The sequence below is a fragment of the Trichomycterus rosablanca genome, chromosome 9 (genome assembly GCF_030014385.1).
Source record: "Trichomycterus rosablanca isolate fTriRos1 chromosome 9, fTriRos1.hap1, whole genome shotgun sequence".
Classification (NCBI taxonomy): Eukaryota; Metazoa; Chordata; class Actinopteri; order Siluriformes; family Trichomycteridae; genus Trichomycterus; species Trichomycterus rosablanca.
Window position 1 is genome coordinate 22,243,777 of NC_085996.1, and position 22,059 is coordinate 22,265,835.

Below are 22,059 nucleotides of genomic sequence, written 5' to 3' on the forward strand. Positions count from 1 at the left end.
ACAGGACAGAAATATGAAACAAACTTGTATGTGATCGCCCCCTTGTGGAGGCTTTATGTTACATTTTGTAAACCACAGTGGGACCAGACTGTACAGACCAAAACAGAGAGAGTAAGATGCATTGTTTGTGTTACCTGGGTCACGTAAAAACCCTGGTCTAGTCATTATTTGTGAACTTGGCCAGCTCATGGCTCCACAGCTACACTGTTGATGCTCCTAGACATTATGAACTAAAGGTCATGTGCTGCATAAACAACAGTTGCTAACGTGAGAATGTTAGAGTGTCAAACCGGACTGAAAGTGCCTGTAATCTGTCATGTTCTGCTGTACCTTTAGGTGCGAGAGGCAGTTCTGCAGGAAGATGTGCCAGTTATTGAGGAAAAACTGCTTCTGACTGACACACAGCAAACATGTGACCAGAGGATAGAGTGCCTACAGAGAGACAGAGAGAGATCAGGAGTGGTACGATAATCAGCTTTGCCATTATCAATCCCCAGTAAATTTTATTCAAACAGTACTATTCAAGAAAAATACACTATAAACAAGTGGAGAAAGGAGTCAATGGTGCAGCTTCCTGGAACATAAATCCAGTAAAAGGGAGGGAGGAGCGTTCTTTACCAGTGAGTGCTTCTTTCTGGAGCTGAGGTCGAAGGTGGTCTGGTAGAGCATTTCTACAAAGTTCTTCAGACAAGGCACGTTCACCTCATTCTTTACCGCCTTTATTCAAACACAAAGTAGAAATTTTCACATTAGGGCACATATCAAGCCAAGACGAATGTTTAGATCAGTTTAATTAATGTACTGTTTGTTTCTTTTTATAGCACACTCACAGCATGGTTTTATTTGTTTTGTATTATATGTATGTTTTTAGTATTTTTATATACATATATATTATATTATGCATTTTCTCCCCTTTTTCTCCCTTTCAGCGCGTCCAATTGCCCGATTGCTCTGATAGAGGAGTACGAAGCTAACCCACGCCCTCTCCGACACGTGGGCAGCATGCTGTATGCATCTCGTCACCTACACTTTAATGAGTGCAGTGCAGCTCAGCGTTGTGTACGGAGAGACACACCCTTAGAGCACTCTTTTCACATCTCTGTGCAGGCGCCATCAATCAGCCAGCAGAGGTCGTAATTGCACCAGTCATGAGAGAGAGAGACCCCATCCGGCTTAGTCCCGCCAATATCTGAACAACAAGCCAATCGCTGTTCATGTGGCCGCTCAGTTTTGCCGGCAGACAGAGCTGAGATTCGATATGATGTACTCAAGATCCCAGCTCTAGTGTGTGTTTTTACCGCTGCGACACCTGAGCGGCCAATATGTTTTTAGTTTTATATTATTAAAGGTGAATGAAGATTTATTTTAATGAATTGGGCATATGTAGTTTTTTTTTTACTATTTATTTATGCATTTTCTCCCATTTCTCTCCTATTTGTCTTTTTTTAATCATTACAGACCTAAAAACCATGCATATTATAGTCTCATATTAAAAGCACTGTACAAACATAAAACCATGCATCAAAAAATGAAAATGTTAGCCTGAGTGTAAAGTTTACTTATTTATTAGGATGTTAATGTCATGTTTTACACACTTTGGTTACATTCATGACAGGAACGGTAGTTACTGCTTACACAAGATTCATCAGTTCTATCAAGGTTATATCAAACACAGTCATGGACAATTTAGTATCTTCAATTTATCTCACTTGCATGTCTGTGGGAGAAAACCGGAACACCGGGAGGAAACCCACACAGACACGGGGAGAAAATGCAAACTCCACACAGAAAGGACCTGGACTGGTCCACCTAGGAATCAAACCCAGGACCTTTTTGCTATGAGGCGACAGTGCTACCAACAGAAATTAATTTAATAAAATAAATATGTAAAAATTGCTATAGTATGTCTTCTGTCTGAACAGGGAGTCTCATTTACAAAAAGTTTGCATATGTACAAAATCCCCTTCTTACCTGTGATGACATACGTAAACAAAATAAGTGTTGCGTATGTAATTTGGGCTATTTATACTTTAATGGTGCAAAATACAGCAGTGAGGTCAATGCAAATGCATGGAAACAAGCAAGATAAGTCTCTTTGAAAGTCATTTGTTTGACTTCTGTGGTTAACACGTTAGAGCAAAAGTAACTTTATGTAACGTCAATTGTGTGGCACACCTCAAGCCATCTGTAACTAGAGAACTTACTGCAGCTTTATACAGAATGGGTGGAAGGATTGGTACTAACCTTGTGCATTTTTGTACCATGGCTGCATTTACCATTCAATTGATAATAAGAGAAAGACATTTCTAAAGCCTGTAACCATTATTGAGGTGCCAGGGGACAAAAAGTGAACATGTATTTCATGTATTTCATCTTCCATGATTTCCCCCCATAAACATGTTCAATATGGTGAGATCTGCATTTAGTTTTTAATAATGTCATAATGTCATGTAAGACAGGCTTCAATCTTTCTTTGACTCCACATTCGACCCTATACCAAATTTGTAAGCTTAATGCAGCAGGTGGTTTTCCACTTGTGTACGTCCTATGACTGCAACTGCCAGTTTGTCCTGTCTGTACCCTAACTGGTTAATAATCCTTTTATTCAGCTGAAGTCTGGAGTGAACACAAAGCCCAAAGTTGGAATACACCCTTGACAATACATTGCAAATAGCTACAATTTTCTATTTATTTAAACATTTATTTAATTATGTGAATTATTTTAATTATGTAAATTGTTTAAATTTAATTTTTTAAATTATTTTTAATTGTAAAACATTAATACAAGAGGTAAAAACAGCTTTTAAAAACTGATACTGGCATGGCCATTCAGTACACACCTAATCAATTAGATTGTTCATCCAAAAGAATGTGTGTCATCTCAATAGCAAGCTGATAACTCGTTATACTAGTTTGAATTGTGGGCAGTATTAATTGTGAAACTCTGTAATGGGCTCCAGATCGAGCAACGAGGACGAGAGGTTAGGATGAGGCAACGTCCAGATACGGCTGCAAATCTGCCTCTGGGAGTAATAACTTAAATTTTTTGGTTCCCTGGAATGAGACTCCCACTAAATTGAGGTTCGTAGCATGAGATAAACTGTGTAGTTCAGGAATGGTTACCTGTGGCTTTCAGGATATATACACAGCCACCAGTATAAGTAAGCAATCATGTATGGTTATAACAGAGCTTCTCAGTCTGGGTGACACTGCACCTGTCTGGCTTTTTCCAATATTCTGTCCATGTTGACCAAATAAAATGAATTACAATTGCGAAAATCCATAGTTTATCATGGAAATGCATGAAATTTCTTACATGCACCTTTTTCTATATTGCAAGCTGTGTCAGCCCTGGGATCAGCATATTACCATGTAAATGCTGACATAGATAGCAAAACACTCATCTGAGCTATCAACATCATCCAGTGGTTGTGTGCACTGTCTCAGGCTCAGGTTCAGGTTTCCCACTGATAGTAAGTCACATTTATTTCACTTCCTTTCTTCTAATGACCCCTTAGTGTTCGTGTGTGTGTGTGTAGGCCACCAAAGTGATGCAGAGTGTCACCCCCCCCCCCCCCCCCAATTTTCTCCCCTAATCTAGTCATATCCAATTACCCTGGTTGCGTTACGCTTTACCTCTACTGATACAACTCTCCACTGCTGACTGAGGAGCTTCGCAACTGACACACGCCCCCTCCGACACGTGTGCAGTACCGACTGCATCTTTTCACCTGCAAGATGCGAGTTCATATGCGGATCAGCTCTGTGCATGGAGAGCCACACCTTGACCAGCATTATTCCCCAACCCCGTGCAGGTGCCATCAATCAGCCAGCAGAGGTCGTAATTGAACCAGTTATGAGGAACCCTGGTCCGGCTTTCCCATCCCTGAACAACAGCCAATCGTTGTTCATGTGGCCTCCCAGCCCAGCCGGATGTATACGAATACGATGTACTCGAAATCCCAGCTCTGGTGCAGAGTGTACGCTTTTAATACATCTTAGACTGGGGTGACTAAAGTTTGGATACCAGAAACTCTGGGTTACAATATGTGACACAGAAATGGAGCAGTATGATACTTACTGCAGCTACAGGAATGAGGATCTCCACAAACAGTCCAGCAAGTGCATGCTTTATATCCTTATCTTTCACCTCGAGAAAATACTGGGCACATTCCTAGAAGAAATCAAAACAGCATATGCGGTAAAAATCACAGGTATGCGTGTGATGTTAGTTTATGACTACTATTTATTATTTCAGTATGGGATATTACAACACACACACACACAGTAGGGCTGCAAGCATATTTTACAAGAATTAAAAAAAATATGGTCACACTTTAAAAACACCCCTTCTTATTATTGAGTTCAGCTGTTTTAGCCACACCCATTGCTAACATGTGTACAAAATCAATGACATGCTCCTAACTTTGTAGCAACAGTGTGAAGAACTGTCCTGTTTCCAAATGCAGCAAAAACAATAAGTACTAAAGATTATGTAAAACATCTATTTTTATATTTCAAAAATACTTGTTTCAGATGTGCTCAGTGCATGACATTAATGATAGATGAAAGTAAAAGTTGATTCAGAAACCAGGCAATTTATATCTGATTTATTAGAGTGATGTGTGATATTTCTACACATTATGGGCACTAGCACATCACTGCTGAGATCCCGAGTTCTTATATATATACTGTATATATATATATATATACAGGGGTTGGACAAAATAACTGAAACACCTGGTTTTAGACCACAATAATTTATTAGTATGGTGTAGGGCCTCCTTTTGCGGCCAATACAGCATCAATTCGTCTTGGAAATGACATATACAAGTCCTGCACAGTGGTCAGAGGGATTTTAAGCCATTCTTCTTGCAGGATAGTGGCCAGGTCACTACGTGATGCTGGTGGAGGAAAACGTTTCCTGACTCGCTTCTCCAAAACACCCCAAAGTGGCTCAATAATTTTTAGATCTGGTGACTGTGCAGGCCATGGGAGATGTTCAACTTCACTTTCATGTTCATCAAACCAATCTTTCACCAGTCTTGCTGTGTGTATTGGTGCATTGTCATCCTGATACACGGTACCGCCATTGGATGCACATGGTCCTCCAGAATGGTTCGGTAGTCCTTGGCAGTGACGCGCCCATCTAGCACAAGTATTGGGCCAAGGGAATGCCATGATATGGCAGCCCAAACCATCACTGATCCACCCCCATGCTTCACTCTGGGCATGCAACAGTCTGGGTGGTACGCTTCTTTGGGGCTTCTCCACACCGTAACTCTGCCGGATGTGGGGAAAACAGTAAAGGTGGACTCATCAGAGAACAATACATGTTTCACATTGTCCACAGCCCAAGATTTGCGCTCCTTGCACCATTGAAACCGACGTTTGGCATTGGCACGAGTGACCAAAGGTTTGGCTATAGCAGCCCGGCCGTGTATATTGACCCTGTGGAGCTCCCGACGGACAGTTCTGGTGGAAACAGGAGAGTTGAGGTGCACATTTAATTCTGCCGTGATTTGGGCAGCCGTGGTTTTATGTTTTTTGGATACAATCCGGGTTAGCACACGAACATCCCTTTCAGACAGCTTCCTCTTGCGTCCACAGTTAATCCTGTTGGATGTGGTTTGTCCTTCTTGGTGGTATACTGACATTACCCTGGATACCGTGGCTCTTGATACATCACAAAGACTTGCTGTCTTGGTCACAGATGCGCCAGCAAGACGTGCACCAACAATTTGTCCTCTTTTGAACTCTGGTATGTCACCCATAATGTTGTGTGCATTGCAATATTTTGAGCAAAACTGTGCTCTTACCCTGCTAATTGAACCTTCACACTCTGCTCTTACTGGTGCAATGTGCAATTAATGAAGATTGGCCACCAGACTGGTCCAATTTAGCCATGAAACCTCCCACACTAAAATGACAGGTGTTTCAGTTATTTTGTCCAACCCCTGTATATATATATTTTGTTTATGCATTTTCTCCCCTTTTCCTCCCTTTTTGGCACGTCCAATTGCCCGGTTGCGTCATGCTTCCTCTCCACCAATGCCGATCCCTGCTCTGATTGAAAAGAATGAAGCTAACCCACGCCCCCACCGACACGTGGGAAGCATGCCGTATGCATCTTATCACCTGCACTTTGATGAGTGCAGTGCAACTCGGCGTTGTGTACGGAGAGACACACCCTGAGAGCACTCTTTTCTCATCTCTGTTCAGGCGCAAACAATCAGCCAGCAGAGGTCGTAATTGCACCAATCATGAGAGAGAGACCCCATCAGGCTTAGTCACGCCCATATCTGAACAACAGGCCAATCGTTGTTCATGTGGCCGCTCGGCCTTAGTCGACAGGCAGAGCTGAGATTCGATACGATGTATTCGAGATCCCAGTTCTAGTTCCAGCGCGTGTTTTTACTGCTGCGCCACCTGAGCGGCGAGATCTCGAGTTCTTGAGTTTGAAACTCAGCTCTGTTATCGGCTGGTTATATCTGAAAAAGGGCAGACTGAAGAGATTCATTGCAGCTGCAAGTGTGGCCGTTACAGACTTAGAAAGGTGCCTGTACAAAGATAGTAAATAAAGGAGAGCAGTGTGTGACTCTCTGTACGCTATACTGATCCCTGTTTGAACCCGCCTTGTGCAGGTGAGAAGAAGCGTTTGGCTACTGCACACATGTCAGAGTGGGCAGTGTGTTAGGTACAACCCTCCTAGGTCCATTAGGGGGTCTGCAGCAGTAGAAGAGAAACAACTGGGTAATTGGGCACAACTAGATTGGAAAGGATGCCAAAACAGAGTAAAAAAGAAATGAACCAGATTGTGTTAGGTAAACGTAGTCATTTACTACCTGATGCTTGTAATTTTTAGTCAACACCAACCTGCATGAACTGAAAGGAGGCCTCAAAGTCTTCAACAGGATACATTTTGACTCTAAAGAACTTCATGCCCATGATGAGGCTGATGATGCTCTGTACCACGTGAGGACTCTGTTCCTTCTGCCGCAGCTCCTTCAGCTCGGTTATGAACTTCTTCCGCACTGCCTGGAACCTACAGACAAACGCACACACACACAGGACCATGTTATAAATGTCCGTAATTCCTTCCAACCTAAAAACACCAAAATACTGATTCAAACAGAATTGAAATATTTGATCTGACAGAGACATGTCTGTACGATTAGTCAGTATGTAGTGGTGCTGTCGACCTGGCCGGATCTGAGTCCGAGGGAGAAAAGGCTGGATAGCATTTCTCTCCAATGCTGCTGTAACATGTGACCTCTGTGTTTGATAGGAGTGCTAACACACACTGGGGTTTCATATAGGTTATAATGTGACTATCCATAAGCTGTAAGGCTCTCTGTAAAAATCCTCCACTAGCTGGTGTTAAAAAAGAGGTTGGAGACTGCTGTGCTTGTCTTTGTGATAAGAAAACAGAAATAATGAATTGGAAATCACTAGATTTTCCTTATGTAAAGCACTTTGAATTGCCACTGTGTATGAAAGGTGCTATACAAATAAACTTGCCTTGCCTTGTCTTGCCTAGATTGCGAAAACAAATGGTGTAAAACAGAGCTCTAAAGTAAAGTAGAACTCAGAGTCCAATCTCACTTAGAGATGGGACAGCAGTTTTATTATTATTTTTATTTCATAATGTACATTACACTTTCCAAATGAATCACTTTAAAGCTGAAAATGAGCAACTGAAAAAGCACAAGGTGTTCTAATATTAAATGATCTATTACTGACTAGTGCATTAAATGAGATGACGGTTTAACAGAGTGCTGTGTTCATGAGTGGGAGAGTAAGCAGGTGTTCTGGATAAATAATAGTCCAAATGTGTCTGGAAGTGCAGTAAATCACTGGAAGACCATGTACTCTGCTAACAGTTTACTAGTTAGACGGTGTGAAAGTTAACAGCAGGAAAAAAAAACTGAACACTTTGTCCAGCCAGCAGGAACAGTACATTTAGCTCAGGGGAAAATTTAGCATTTGTATGAAATATAGATCAGGGTTTAAAGTGACCACATACACTGATCAGGCATAACATTATGACCACCTTCCTAATATTGTGTTGGTCCCCCTTTTGCTGCCAAAACAGCCCTGACCCGTCGAGGCATGGACCCCACTAGACCCCTGAGTTGCAAGGTGGGGCCTCCTTGGATCGGACTTGTTTGTACAGCACATCCTACAGATGCTCGATTAAACTGAGATCTGGGGAATTTGGAGGCCAAGTCAACACCTCAAACTCGTTGTTGTGCTCCTCAAACCATTCCTGAACCATTTTTGCTTTGTGGCAGGGCGCATTATCCCGCTAAAAGAGGCCACAGCCATCAGGGAATACCGTTTCCATGAAAGAGTGTACATGGTCTGCAACAACGCTTAGGTAGGTATTACATGTCAAAGTAACATCCACATGGATGGCAGGACCCAAGGCTTCCCAGGAGAACATTGACCAAAGCATCACTCCGCTGGCTTGCCTTCTTTCCATAGTGCATCCTGGTGCCATGTGTTCCCCAGGTAAGCGACGCACACGCACCCGGCCATCCATGTGATGTAAAAGAAAACGTGATTCATCAGACCAGGCCACCTTCTTCCATTGCTATGTGGTCCAGTTCTGATGTTCACGTGCCCATTGTTGGCACTTTCTGCGATGGACAGGGGTCAGCATGGGCACCCTGACTGGCCTGCGGCAATGCAGCCCCATACGCAACAAACTGCGACGCACTGTGTATTCAGACACCTTTCTATCAGAACTTCTACAGCAATTAAAGCTAAAGTAGCTCGTCTGTTGTGTTGATAGATACTGACCACACGGGCCAGCCTTCGCTCCCCAAGTGCATCAATGAGCCTTGGCCGCCCATGACCCTGTCGCTGGTTTACCACTATTCCTTCCTTGGACCACTTTTGATAGATACTGACCACTGCAGACCGGGAACACCCCACAAGAGCTGCAGTTTTGGAGATGCTCTGACCCAGTTGTCTAGCCATCACAATTTGGCCCTTGTCAAACTCACTCAAATCCTTACATTTGCCCATTTTTCCTGCTTCTAACACATCAACTTTGAGGATAAAATGTTCACATTCTGCTTAATATATCCCACCCACTAACAGGTGCCGTGATGAAGAGATAATCAGTGTTATTCACTTCACCGGTCATAATGTTATGCCTGGTCAGTGTATATATAAGCTTCTGAGATGCACTGCTCATGTTTACAGTGTTTAGGCCGCAGAAAAGTAGTATCGTGTAAAGCCGGTAATTAAAACTCTTAAAGGAAGCATGACTTACTTGGACTGGGTGAGGACTCCTATGACCTCAGCATACAGATCAGCAATGATGTGCACATTACCAGTGTTGGGCCCCGAACAGCTGTCAAACAAACATGCACAAAAAAGTAAAGACACAATACATGCCTGTTTTATGATGGATGTGTATTCTAGGGTTCTTTGTAGTCAGTAAATGTTATCTAGCTTTATTGGGCTTTGATATAAGTGTGTGACTTTTCTGATAACATGGCTGATAAACGCACATGCTTGCTTTTGGTACAAGGCTTGTTTAATCTCGAATGTAATTGAGTTTATCATAATTTGAATGCAAAGAAATGTGTGTGTGTGTGTGTGTGTAGTATGTGTGTACACTTACCCCTCTTTGTGTTTAAAGTGCTTAAATGCCAGGTTAAGGACTTCATGTACTAAAGCATCTGGCACAGGATGAAGAGGAATCTAGACAGGACAGAAAACAGCACCATCATCACCTTCAGTTATATAAAGCCATGCTCAGTGTTACAGAGACAATGTAATTACATCATGCCATGGCTGAGAAGTATCATGCCTACCCCGCCCCCAAACAAAATTTACTATAGAAGCTGGGTAATTTGGATTGCAACTGTATGTGTGCCTAGCACCATACCCGCACTGACTGAAAAAAGCAGATAAGCACACACCCCTCTGACACCCATGCAATCGCTGGTTGCTTTCTTTTAGTTGCCAACGGGTACAGAAGGGCTTCTCAAACCCTGGGTCGTGACCCTTAGGTGGGTCATGAGCCGAAAAAATGAATAATACTTAAATAAACTTGTACGCAAACGCCCCATTGTGGCTTTATGTTACATCTTGTAAACCACAGTGAGACCAGATAGAGTAAGATGCACTGTTTATGTTGCCTGGGTCACCTAAAAAATAATGGACAAAATGTGGGTCGCTTAAAAAAAGTTTGAAAAAACCCTGGGGTAGAGTACCACAGAGCTCTGTGTCATGCATGGAGAGTCATGCTACGCTCCTGTGAATAGCCCACCACTCATGCATGCACCTTGACCAGACAGCAGACAATCGTTCTCTGTAAATGAGATTTGAATCCAGATCTCAGGGGTGGTGGGCTAGTATGAAAGCATAATTCCATTATACAGTATATGGCACTCGGTGTAACCCACTAGCACACCTCTCCAGAGTGTCAGCAGAGGACTGACCTGGCCGGGTGTCCAAACGAACACATTTGGCTGTGTTTGAGGAAAGGTATGTCGGCTTGCTCAACGAGGGTTTTTGGGTCTGTCAGTCCTGGTGGCTTTGAGACAATATATACTGTAAAAAGCACTATACAAATACTACATTTGACCTGACTTTAGTATGTCGGACAGGGTCTCTTCCTGTTGTTGCTGCTGCTATATGCGGTCTCCGGGACCTGTCTGGTGCCTGTGAGCAAGGCTCTGTCAAGGAACCCAACACCGGCAGGTTCTAAGAAGCGGCCACAGATCGTACACCTCTCGGAGGGGGCGTGTGGTGAACTGATCGGGGGTTTTGCAAGCGGCAACCAATTCACGACCAAAAACTTGAGGCACAAACACTCAAAGACTGCCACACATCTTACCTGTTTTAAAACCTCCACTAAAACTAAACAAAAAATGAAGTCTATGGCTAAGTCCCTCCTCTCCAATAGGTAGTCTTTATCACGGTGCTGTTCATCTCTAGAGGGAAGGAAAAACAAAGAACAAATTAATGCAGTTCAGTGTCACATTTTAAACAGCAATAATCAATTATATAACATATTATATAAAACTTTACACACCTTTACATCAGGTTCTATACATAAACACATACATTAATATGCTGAAGCATTATATAGCAATATTTATAATTTGTAAGCTGGTATTTGGCAGCAACTCAAATCTATGGTTTCAATTAGTTCTAATAGTAATATATAACAGTTTTAGCTATTTGGAGAGGGAATGCATCTGTGAGCCGGGTACAGAATTTGGCATAACACCAGTGTTTAGCCGGTGCACGCATAATAAAAGGCACAATTTTCTGCAGAGTCAGATTTTAGCACAGCCTCAGCTCTATCTGCATGGTGCTGCTGTGCGTGTCTGATATTTGCAGCTCTGCTTTTTTTAAATCATGATTTATTTTGGTTTTTAATCAATACGAGGTAATTAAAGGAAGAGAACAACACCCAGTGTCTGTTTGAGGAATCAGATGTGTGTGGACATGTGTCCTTACCCTTTGGACTTGGTGCTGGATCTGGGTCTGTACTCATAGGACTCATCCTCGGTGCCACTTTGTCGCCGGTACCAGTCGAACAGCGTGCGTAAGAGTGAAGGTAAACAGTGTTCTGCTATCGAGCTCATAGAGCTTATTAACTGCAAGACACAAAATCAAAACATATGACGCACTGGACTCTTCAGCTCAAATACTCACTTACATACTTTATATGGTCAACTTTATGTGGACACTCCTGTTGATTACTGCATTCAAGCAAGCGCTTTAGCCACAAGCAAGAATTACATAAATCAATTATATCAAATGAATTTTGCTTCCAACAGTTTAGGGATGGCATGGCTGTGCCCCTGTGTACAAATCAAAGTCCATAAAGTCATGGTTTGATGAGTTTGGTGTGGCAGAACTCCTGCACAGGACCTTGACCTCATTGGCATTACACACCTTTAAAATGAAATGGAACATACAGTAGATTGTTCAATCTCAGGGCCTGACCTCATAAATGCTTCACTGACCGCAACATTTTGTGGGAAGCCTTTACAAAAGACTTGAGGCTGTTATAGTTACAAGCATGAGACAACTCCATATTATTATGATTCATTTAAAATGACATGTCCACCAGGTTCATGCTTAGGTCTCAATGTACTTTTGGCCAGTTAATATTCAAAGTAAACATCAATAACTTGGTTTATGATGTATTCCCGAGACATCCATAAGTTACATTCATGTAGTGAGAAGGTACTAAAATTGTGCACATCTGTATTGACAACGTTTTTCTTAATTTACAATTTAAACAACTGATTTAATTGAATAAACTATTTTTTTTAAGCGTTTTTCTCCCAATTTAGCAAAGTCAATTTGTCCTCCACTGCTGGGAGATCCCTGATTTTTTGCAGTCGAGGTGGGTATATTGCTGCTCATGACTCCTCCGACCCACAGGCAGCCCTTAACGGAACCCTTTTCCACCCATGCACTATGCACGGGCGCCTCTATTTGCCAATCAGGGTCCTTAGACACAATTTGAAGACCCCGCCCACATATTCCGGTCATCCCTCCCTGCAGGCAGATGGCGCCCAGCTGACTGGTGGGAACGCCAAGTTTCGAACCGATGAGTTCAGAATCTCAGCACTGGTGTGCTAGCGGAATATCCCGCTGCGCCACATGGGCGCCATGAATAAACTATTTTAATTCACACAAGCAGCATTTGAGATGTGACGTTGTAGCCTAGTGGTTAAGGTACTGGACTAGTTATCAGAAGGTTGCTGGTTCAAGCCCCACCACTCCCAGGTTGCTGCTGTTGGGCCCTTGAGCAAGGCCCTTAACCCTCACTTGCTTAGACTGTATACCGTCACAGTGCTGTGAGTCGCTCTGGATAAAAGCGTCTGCTAAATGCAGAAAATGTAAATGTGAGACGTGAGCTTGTTTTTTTTCTTGTCTCATTTTCCTCCATTCAGGTATAACTGAAGCATAACTTTATATGAAGTTCAGTACTTCAGTGATCAAATTCTGATCCAAATTTGGGTTGTAATTAATATGTGCAGTATATCAATGTATTTAAATAATAAATGACTATCGTTTATATGGTCTCAGATCAACTGAAGCATAATAATTTGTGCTTGTAAAATAGTGAATGTGCGTTGTAGCAGATGTTTTTATCCAAAGTAAATTGATGGTCAAGGGCCTTGCTCAGGGGCCTCTTGATTGCTTTTGTGCAGCAGTTGCTTTCTTTAAAAGTTTTGATGGTCTTGGAAGTGTCTTGTCCAATTATCATCAAGCTTCAATTTCATCGCAAAAATGCCCATAAGGAGTGTTTTTTGTGTGTATATGATGTCAGTCACACAATCACTGAACCACCTTCATGCTTGATGTGGTGATAATATTCTCCTGGTCATAAGACTCTCCTTTCCTGCACCAGACAATCTGCTGATCCATATGGCCAAACAGTTCCAGTTCCACAGAGCCATGTCTCAGAACTCTGCAGGTCTGTAATTGTTTCTGGCATATTTCAGTCGACCCCCACCTTGGTTGCCACCGACACATTTGTCCTAGCCTCCACTGCCACTTGTACAACCCCCATTCTGATCAGGAGAGCTAGATCACCACACACCCGCTCAGACACGTGTCCAATCTGCAGCCGCTTATCACCTGCCAGTGTTGCATGTTAACATGAATGGCAGTTTAGATGCTGGGTCTGTGTGAAAACATAGTCAGCTCTCTACATAGACAGCATTTTTATGTCATCCATTTACATTTACATTTTCGGCATTTAGCAGACACTCTTATCCAGAGCGACTTACAGAAGTGCTTCCATAGTGAACATTACCTTACTCTAGTTTACGTAGACAACAGTTCAAGAACACAAATCTGCTGAAACCCTGTTAGAACCAAAGTGGGTTTTTTTTCAAGAAATTAATGAGTGTGTTAGTAAGTAAGTAAGTACATGTCAGCTTAAGTGCTTGGTAAAGAGATGGTTTTTAATCGTTTTTTAAAGACAGCAAGAGACAGAGGAAGTTGGTTCCACCACGTGGGTACAAGTACAGAGAAGAGTCTTGATGCTTGTCTTCCTCTAGTCCTGGGTGGAGGATCAAGTCGAGCAAGACTAGTGGCTCAGAGGTTGCGTGGTACAGAGCGGGGTTGGATTAGATCACAAAGGTAGCTTGGGGCTGGTCCATTTTTGGCTTTGTAGGCGAGTTTGGCTTTTTGGCTTTGTTTGGCTTTTGTAATCACTCACAAAAAATTACAAACATGGCGGACAAATGTGGAGCAACAAAAGGAGTTCTTTTCAAATGTAAATAAATGCTCACTGATTTTTAATTTATATAAAGGTGTACAAGTGTCATTTTCGCTCATCAGTGACAGTTTAACTGTTCGGTAAACAAAGGGAGATGTTAGCTGGCACGCTAGTGGGTTAGGCCGCCTCAGCCCATTGGTTTCAATGGCCTGAGGCTAACTGTGTTAGCTTAGTAAGTGAAACTGTAGTGACGTAAACACCGTAATCACAGTCTAAGTAGTGTGTTTGAATAATCTGCCTTATAAGTTTGATGTCTTATTAGAATCCTCTTTACTTAGGCAGCTGCCCAGGTAGGCAGTAGGTACCAAGGCAGCTCACTAGCTTTTCAGACAGACCCACTGGGTGCTTGTTGTCATTAGAACAAATCAAACACGCTACATGTTGTAGGGTGGGGATTAAGTTTTAATATTTAAGTTTAGCACATGCGATGTGAACATTGTACTTGAAGGGGTTCTTCTTTATACATTGATGTGTTTTACTTCCATGTCTTTCAAAGTATGAACATATTAATTTGACAGGCGTTTTAACTCCAGCATCACTGTACGACAATGTGCGCTGTCTATAATACAATATATGACCAAAAAGTTTGTGGACACCTGACCATGAGCTTGGTGGACGCATCGTTTCAAAACCAAGTACATTAATTTGGAGTTGAAACCCCATAAAATCAACAAAGTCAGACGCTCAGGTGGCGCAGCGGTAAAAACACACGCTAGCACACCAGAGCTAAGATCTCGAATACATCGTATCGAGTCTCATCTCTGCCCAACGGCTGGGCTAAGCGGCCACATGAACAACGACTGGCCTGTTGTTCATATAGGGGTGGGGTGCTGAGCCGGATAGGGCTCTCTCACAACTACGACCTCTGCTGGCTGATTGATGGCGGATGCACAGGGAGGGGGAGAGAGTGCGGATCAGGGTGTGTCTCTCCGTACACAGAGCTGGCCCGCAGCTGATCTTGTCTGTTGTGGGTGATGAAATGCATATGGCTGCTGCCCACGTGTCGGAGGGGGTGTGGGTTAGCTTCGTTCTCCTCAATCAGAGCCGGCATTAGTGGAGAGGAAGCATGACGCAATCGGGCAAGTGGACACGCTAAAAGTCGGGAGAAAATGCATAAACAAAATAAATGTAAAAAAAAGTCAAGAAAGTCAAACAGCCCTGTTACAAAATGTGCTCTGATGCCAACCAGTTACAGCAATAATTAGGACTGAAATGAACAAAAACAAATACATTTTTGTAAAACACAGCATCAGTGTTAGAAAATGTGGAAAGAGAGACGTGGAGGAGAAAAAAGGTGTGAAATGAAAATGAACTGGCGTCATAGTAAATAGCTGGGTGTAAGCACTATTGATCCTACTGAGGCTCTGGATCTCTGCAGTAGTGCAGCACCAAACTTGGCTTATGAGTCAGTAAACTAAGAACAGTGCTGCAGCTTGCTGACCATAGTGATGTGTGTGTGTGTGTGTGTGTGTGACAGTCGGAACAAAGTGTACCTCGTGGCTACATGAAGCTACTGATTGGACAAAGGGAATTAAGGCAGAGGGCAGTCCCAATTTTTTCCCTATGCCCCAAAGAGCACAATTTTCTAGGAACGACTGTAGTTTACATTTACATTTTTGGCATTTAGCAGACACTGTATCCAAAGCGACTTACAGTACTGTGACAGTATACAGTCTAAGCAATTGAGGGTTAAGGGCCTTGCTCAAGGGCCCAACAGCAGCAACCTGGGAGTGGTGAGGTTTGAACCAGCAACCTTCTGATTACTAGTCCAGTACCTTAACCACTAGTCTACAATGTCCCTTGGTTTGGGGTAGTATAAGTGTTCAAAGGCTAGAGATTGATGCTATAAGTGTTTAATTGAATGTACATTTTTATTTACCAGCACTTTACCATGGTCAAGGTCACAGTGTGTCTAGTTCACCCAGAATCACTGCGCGCTATGCAGTAACACATTGCAAACAAGATGCCAATCCATCAAAACCAGTCCAAAGCCAGTCATGTCTGTATGTAGATGCCTGACCAGCCTAAAGCACCACTGGGGAATCGAACCCAACAGTCATGGACAATTTTGTATCTTCAGTTCACCTCACTTACATGTCTTTGGACTGTAGGAGGAAACCGGAGCTCCCAGAGGAAACCCATGCAGACATGGGGAGAACATGCAAACTCCATACACAAAGGACCCGGAACGCTCCACATAGGAATCAAACCCAGGACCCCCTTGTGTAATTTAGCATTCGGCCACCCGAGCGGACACTCTACATTCACATTTTCTGCATTTAGCAGACGTCTTTATCCAAAGTGACATACAGTACAGTTACAATATACAGTCTGAGCAACTGAGGGTTAAGGGCCTTGCTCCAGTGCCCAACAGCAGCAACCTAGCAGTGGTGGGGCTTGAACCAGCAACCTTTGGATTACTAGCCTTAACCACTAGGCTATGGCTTGCCCTTTACGGCTTGCCCACTCTAAAGAGTTAATATCCAACAGTTTTTAAATATGTTTCTGCATCTTCTTGCTGTATTTGTTTTCTTTAATGAGTTGTCTGGCATCATTAAAGCAAAACATTACATGATGCTGGAGGGTAAAAAAAACCCACATTTATTAAATCCACAAATGTATCACAGCCATTTCAAGTCCTATTATTTAATCTAAAAAACATTTTGAAGGATAGTGGGGAATTGTGACTAAGAGTTGTCACAAAAAGGAAATCTGGTGCAGATTTGCAAGAGAAATGCATCAAATGTGCATATAGGATGCTGGTGAGTACCCCTGTTGGGTAAAATCTAAAAAACTGGACACACTACATTCTTGCACACTTTAACCTCTGGTTGGTATCTAAATGATACCAATGGTTGGTATCTCAATGGTTGGTATCTAAATCTAAAATGATTAGCTCAACTGATAAAATCAGTATGTGTATTAGCCTGTTGGAAGCAATACAATGTTTAAAAATCCCATTATGATACTTATTAGTATACCAAATTAGAACCAATTAATAAATCAATTATTAGTTAATAAATAAAAGAATTTATTTATCAAATAAGTTTTTTTAAATAAATGAATATATGACGACATATATTTGAAGGTGGTCAGTGATGCAGCGATCTATTACACTAGATCTATTACACTCTGAGATCTGGGTTTGAATCTCAGCAGTGCTATCAGCTGGTCGGGCATCTTCAAAAACATAAGTGGCTACGTCTAAGATGGGTGGGGACTGGCCAAGCCCTGTCTTGCTCCCAGTGTTTCCTGGTGGAGACAAACATGCCATGACCAAGGCCAGGATAAATGGGTAGCACTGTCACCTCACAGCAAGAAGGTCCTAAGTTAGATCCCCAGGTGGGCGGTCCAGATCCTGTTTTGTGTGGAGTTTGCATGTTCTCCCCGTGTCTGCATGGGTTTCCTCCAACAGTCCAAAGACATGCAAGTGAGGTGAATTGGAGACATTAAATTTTCCATGACTGTGTTCGATATAACCTTGTGAACTGATGAATCTTGTGTGGTGAGTGGCTGCCGTTTCCATCATGAATGTAACCAAAGAGTGTGGAGCATGACGTTAAAATCCTAATAATGAACATAAACCCCGGCCAGGATAAATTGTACATTGTTACTTCACAGATACACAGACTTTTTAATCATTAATAATTCACTAGGCTACATGTAGCTTGTGGTTTTGGTTCATTAGGTCATGTTAAGCTTTTTTTTCCAATGTAGTGTATAGACAGTTTTTAAAAGCTCAGTTTTTTGCCCTTAATACTGGATGTTCACTACCAACCCCCTTGTTTTCTATCCAGCTAGGAACATTTGACTGTTTTGACCAACTATTAAAGCTCAGGAGAAATACAAACAGTGAATAAAACATAACGTGACCTTAATCTATTCACACATAAGATGAAGTTACTGCAGAAAGTCATGTGCGTGCACTTCTGCATTGTCAGCAGAAAGACAAAATGTGTAGGGTGAGGGTGAGCGTGAGCATGAATGAGTGTGTGGCAGGCTGATGGATGCAATTGAGAAGAGTTATGTAACTGCTCCCTCTGCCCTTCTTGCACTTGGCCGACACACTCCGACACCCCGCGCTGATCTACTGCTGGGGATGACACAGCGATTCCCGGGCCCAACCCACCCACTTTGTCTTGAGATACTTAATCTCGGATGTAATGCCTGCAGACCAAGGAAAGAAAACACAGCCCTGAGAGAAGAGAGAAAACAGTGCACAAACACTAAACTTACCTGGTCAAACTGTGCATCCTCCCCTCTCTGCAGTGATCTGGATAACGGCTTCTCCTGAAGATCAAATGAAAAGACAATATTATCAGACGATGGGGATTTGTAACACTTAAAGCCTTGTTGTGCGGTATTTCAGCTTGGCTCACTCTGAATTTAACATGTGAGAATTGCTGTATCATTCCAGCTGAGCTTAATGTTATGAACAGATTCTGAACAAATGAATCAAATATCCTGCAGAACAGCAGTGTTTAGGTACAGTATGCAGTGATCCTAACTTGTAACGACACATTGATTCCATAGTTCCAAATTTTTACTTATCTCATGAGGCCAGATGTAATCTCAAACAAGATTTTACATCTGGAGACGTTTACAATGTATTGTCAAAGGTGGCTTGTGAGCCACTATATAACCCAATTTATTTCTGGTAAATGTAAGAATGGCAGCTAAATCTGAAAATGTCGTGGATGGCACACAGTACATCAAAGCAGTGCATGATTAATAGTACTGTATAGTTTTACACTATTACCCCTCTTCCACCGTTGTGGAACGGTTCCGGTTCGCAAACTAGCGTTCTAATCTGGCACCACAGAATACTTGGTTTTTCAACGCGAACCGTGACATCATCTGTGGGCGTGTCAAAGTGTAGAAGCTGCAAAACCGCGGTGTTGTTTCGCGTGGAGGTTGACACTGCACTTCCATCTTTTAAAGTTCACCTGACAGAATTTAGAGCCAGTTTGCAGCTGATATTTCCAAAGCGCCTAATATGAGATGAACTGTTTAATATGACATGGTAAAAGTGACCCAGAAAGTACAAAAAATGCTTAGTGTGAAAAATAAAGCATTAAAGTGGCTTGTTGTACTTAAACAACGAGCGATGAATTTCAGCAGTACAGAGCACTTATAACCGGTAATAACAGAGAGAAGTTTAGTTTTCCTATGTCGTACTTTTAGTACATTACGCCACGTTACGCTTTATTTACGTGAAGCTTTTTCGACGCTGATTCTCAGAACCTAGAGCTGTATAACTACCACAGGTGAAGTAAACACAGCTAAACACAGATATATGTATTGTATTTTAGACTGGGTTTGATGGTTATTTCACACAAATGTTCGTATCGTAGTACACTTTAGTGATGTGCTGTAATAATTAGGGGTGCCGGAGTCTAAAGCTACTGTCTATAAAACTGACATTTAACTCTTAACAATTTCACATGGCAACTACATCTTCTGTTGTTTTACCCCGAGGTGGTTCTGACGGAAACCTGTTTACCCTCGAGGTTAAAGACTGCAAGTCAAGACTGCAGTGCCAACAATGCTGCTCCCAGTAGATGTGATGGTTACCTGGCGTGTTTGCACCAAAAATGTCCAGAACTTACAACGGACTTTATCACAGACTGGACTGAATAATGAAGAATGTCCATTGTAAAAAGCGCTATATAAATAAATTGACTTGACTTGATGTTTTACCGCTCGAGCCAATCGCTGATCAAGCGGTTATTTGCGCAGAGGGACACAGTGAGAGCAAAGCGCAAAACGCTTCTCACATGACTGCACTAAAGAAAGCAACAATGCCAACAAACACGAAGAATGGAGTCGCCTTCTACGTCTTTTTATCACCAATAGTTAAGTGATGCTTTTTGCATAAAAACAAACATATGTAACAACAGCACAAATGCTCGCAGGTAATCTACACGCTCCGCCATCATGTTACTACTCTTTACTTTCGTTGCACAATGCCCAACGTTAAAGACGCAGGCTTGGTTCTCAAAAACTGGTGGAAACGCAGGCCGGTTCTCTACAAAACACTAAGGTTCGAAAAAACCCGAACAGAACCGGTACTAGAACCAAAGAGTTCTTTTGGTGGAAAAGCGCTATATGTGGCATACAAGATGCAATTTGGGACGCAATTAAGAAATCGTTGGTGTGTGCGGTGTAAACATTTAGAAAACAGTTGTAAACATTGCCATCAATGCAAATAATTGTCGATTAATACATGAATATAATACAATTAACAGATAATGTAAATTTTGTTTAAAGTTGCGTTTCACATCATGAAATTTTTATAATTTACGTGAGCATAAAACTGCACCTGTAACACTTGCCTAACTTAAACATGAACTACATTTTAATTTACGGCAGTGGAAGCTCACTGGTTGAGGTACTGGAAAAGAATCAAATGGTGGCTGGTTTAAGCTCCATCACTGCCAAGTTGCTACTGTAGGATCCTTGAACAAGCCCAAAAACCCTCAATAGCTTGGATTGTAAAGTTACGACTGCAGTGATGTGATTTCATAAAGCTGTGTTGCTGAAATTTGCCCAAATAAAACAGAAGATATATAGAGCAGACTCCTGCAGACGCTCTTTTATGGGTGTTGTTGAATAAAATAGCTATTTACTTAAATTATATCATTGGTGTTATTTTTCATAACAGCAGATTATTAATATAAAAACACTATCCATTTAAGAAAAAAGCAAAAGAGAAGCATGTTCACTAGTGGTCTTAGACTTGTGGTCCCACTTTACATAACAGCATTTTGTACAGAATAAAAAACAAATAAACATGTTTCCTGTTGTAGTTCTAACATTTTTAGACTACATTATATATTATATAAAAGTCTTTGCTCGTCTCTTGAGTACTGACCAGAGGTTCGGCCATGACCACCTCGATCTTCTTCTCGGCGAGCACAGCGAACTCGGCGAAGAGGCTCTTGATGACGAACTCTCCGGGCTTGAGCTCGGGGTCGATGGTGATGCTGGACATGGCTGCGACGTGAGTACTGCGCTTCTCCCAGCTGAGGGGAAGGGACGGAGCCGTACGGCGTCTACTCACACTGCTGCTGTTGCTGCTGCTCACTGGGACGGAGGCTACACAGAAAGACAAACAGACAAGGGTTCAGCTGTTAAATTTGACAGTCAAATGTGGTAGAACTGGTAGTTTTATCGGTGCATTATTAGTAAGGGCAGTTGTAGCCTAGCGGTTAAGGTACTGGACTAGTAATCAGAAGGTCGCTGGTTCAAGCCCCACCACTGCCAGGTTGCTACTGTTGGGCCCTTGAGCAAGGCCCTTAACCCTTAATTGAGCAGACTGTATACTGTCATTTTGGATAAAGCTGTGAACGTAGGTAAGACCCTACCTAACTCACGGCCGTAAAAATCGCATCACAGGCCGTGAAATGAGCCGTTTCCAGTGTAATATGCAATTTGCTGTGAAATTCAAAATGTAAGATTCGTGTTTAGCAATTTAACATTTTTCAACGTATTGCAAACAAGTGCCTCACGTTTACTGGTTAATTCACACTAGGAGGAGGTCCTAGCAATCCTATGGCAATTAAGTTAGTGTAACAGACTTTTCTGTAGTGTATTGCAGTGTGATGAATTGAGTGCATGTTGTGAAAGTGTGCTTCTCTACACACGTGATCATCTCTCTGTAGTCTGTGCTGAGCCTTAAAAAAACAAGCCAGTAAAGGATTATGCTCCCGATAGTTTAACTATGTACAGTTTATTTCTTTCTTTATAAACTCAGCAAACTCTATAGACTAGGGCTGCAACTA

General features: G+C 42.2%; 1 protein-coding gene across 7 annotated transcripts in view; it reads right to left on the reverse strand.

The window, feature by feature from the left end:
* Nucleotides 1–22,059, reverse strand: part of fryl (furry homolog, like) — a 217,154-nt gene that overhangs the window by 80,670 nt on the left and 114,425 nt on the right. For all 7 annotated transcript variants that reach the window (XM_063002083.1, XM_063002082.1, XM_063002080.1 and 4 more), the window contains 10 exons: nt 21,150–21,373; nt 18,512–18,565; nt 11,488–11,627; nt 10,859–10,955; nt 9,638–9,717; nt 9,284–9,364; nt 6,877–7,045; nt 4,082–4,174; nt 619–717; nt 331–432 (listed from right to left, as the gene is read on the reverse strand). In XM_063002083.1, the coding sequence (XP_062858153.1) occupies nt 331–432; nt 619–717; nt 4,082–4,174; nt 6,877–7,045; nt 9,284–9,364; nt 9,638–9,717; nt 10,859–10,955; nt 11,488–11,627; nt 18,512–18,565; nt 21,150–21,269 (1,035 nt within the window). In that variant the 5' untranslated portion in view covers nt 21,270–21,373. The remainder of the gene's footprint in view (nt 1–330; nt 433–618; nt 718–4,081; nt 4,175–6,876; nt 7,046–9,283; nt 9,365–9,637; nt 9,718–10,858; nt 10,956–11,487; nt 11,628–18,511; nt 18,566–21,149; nt 21,374–22,059) is intronic.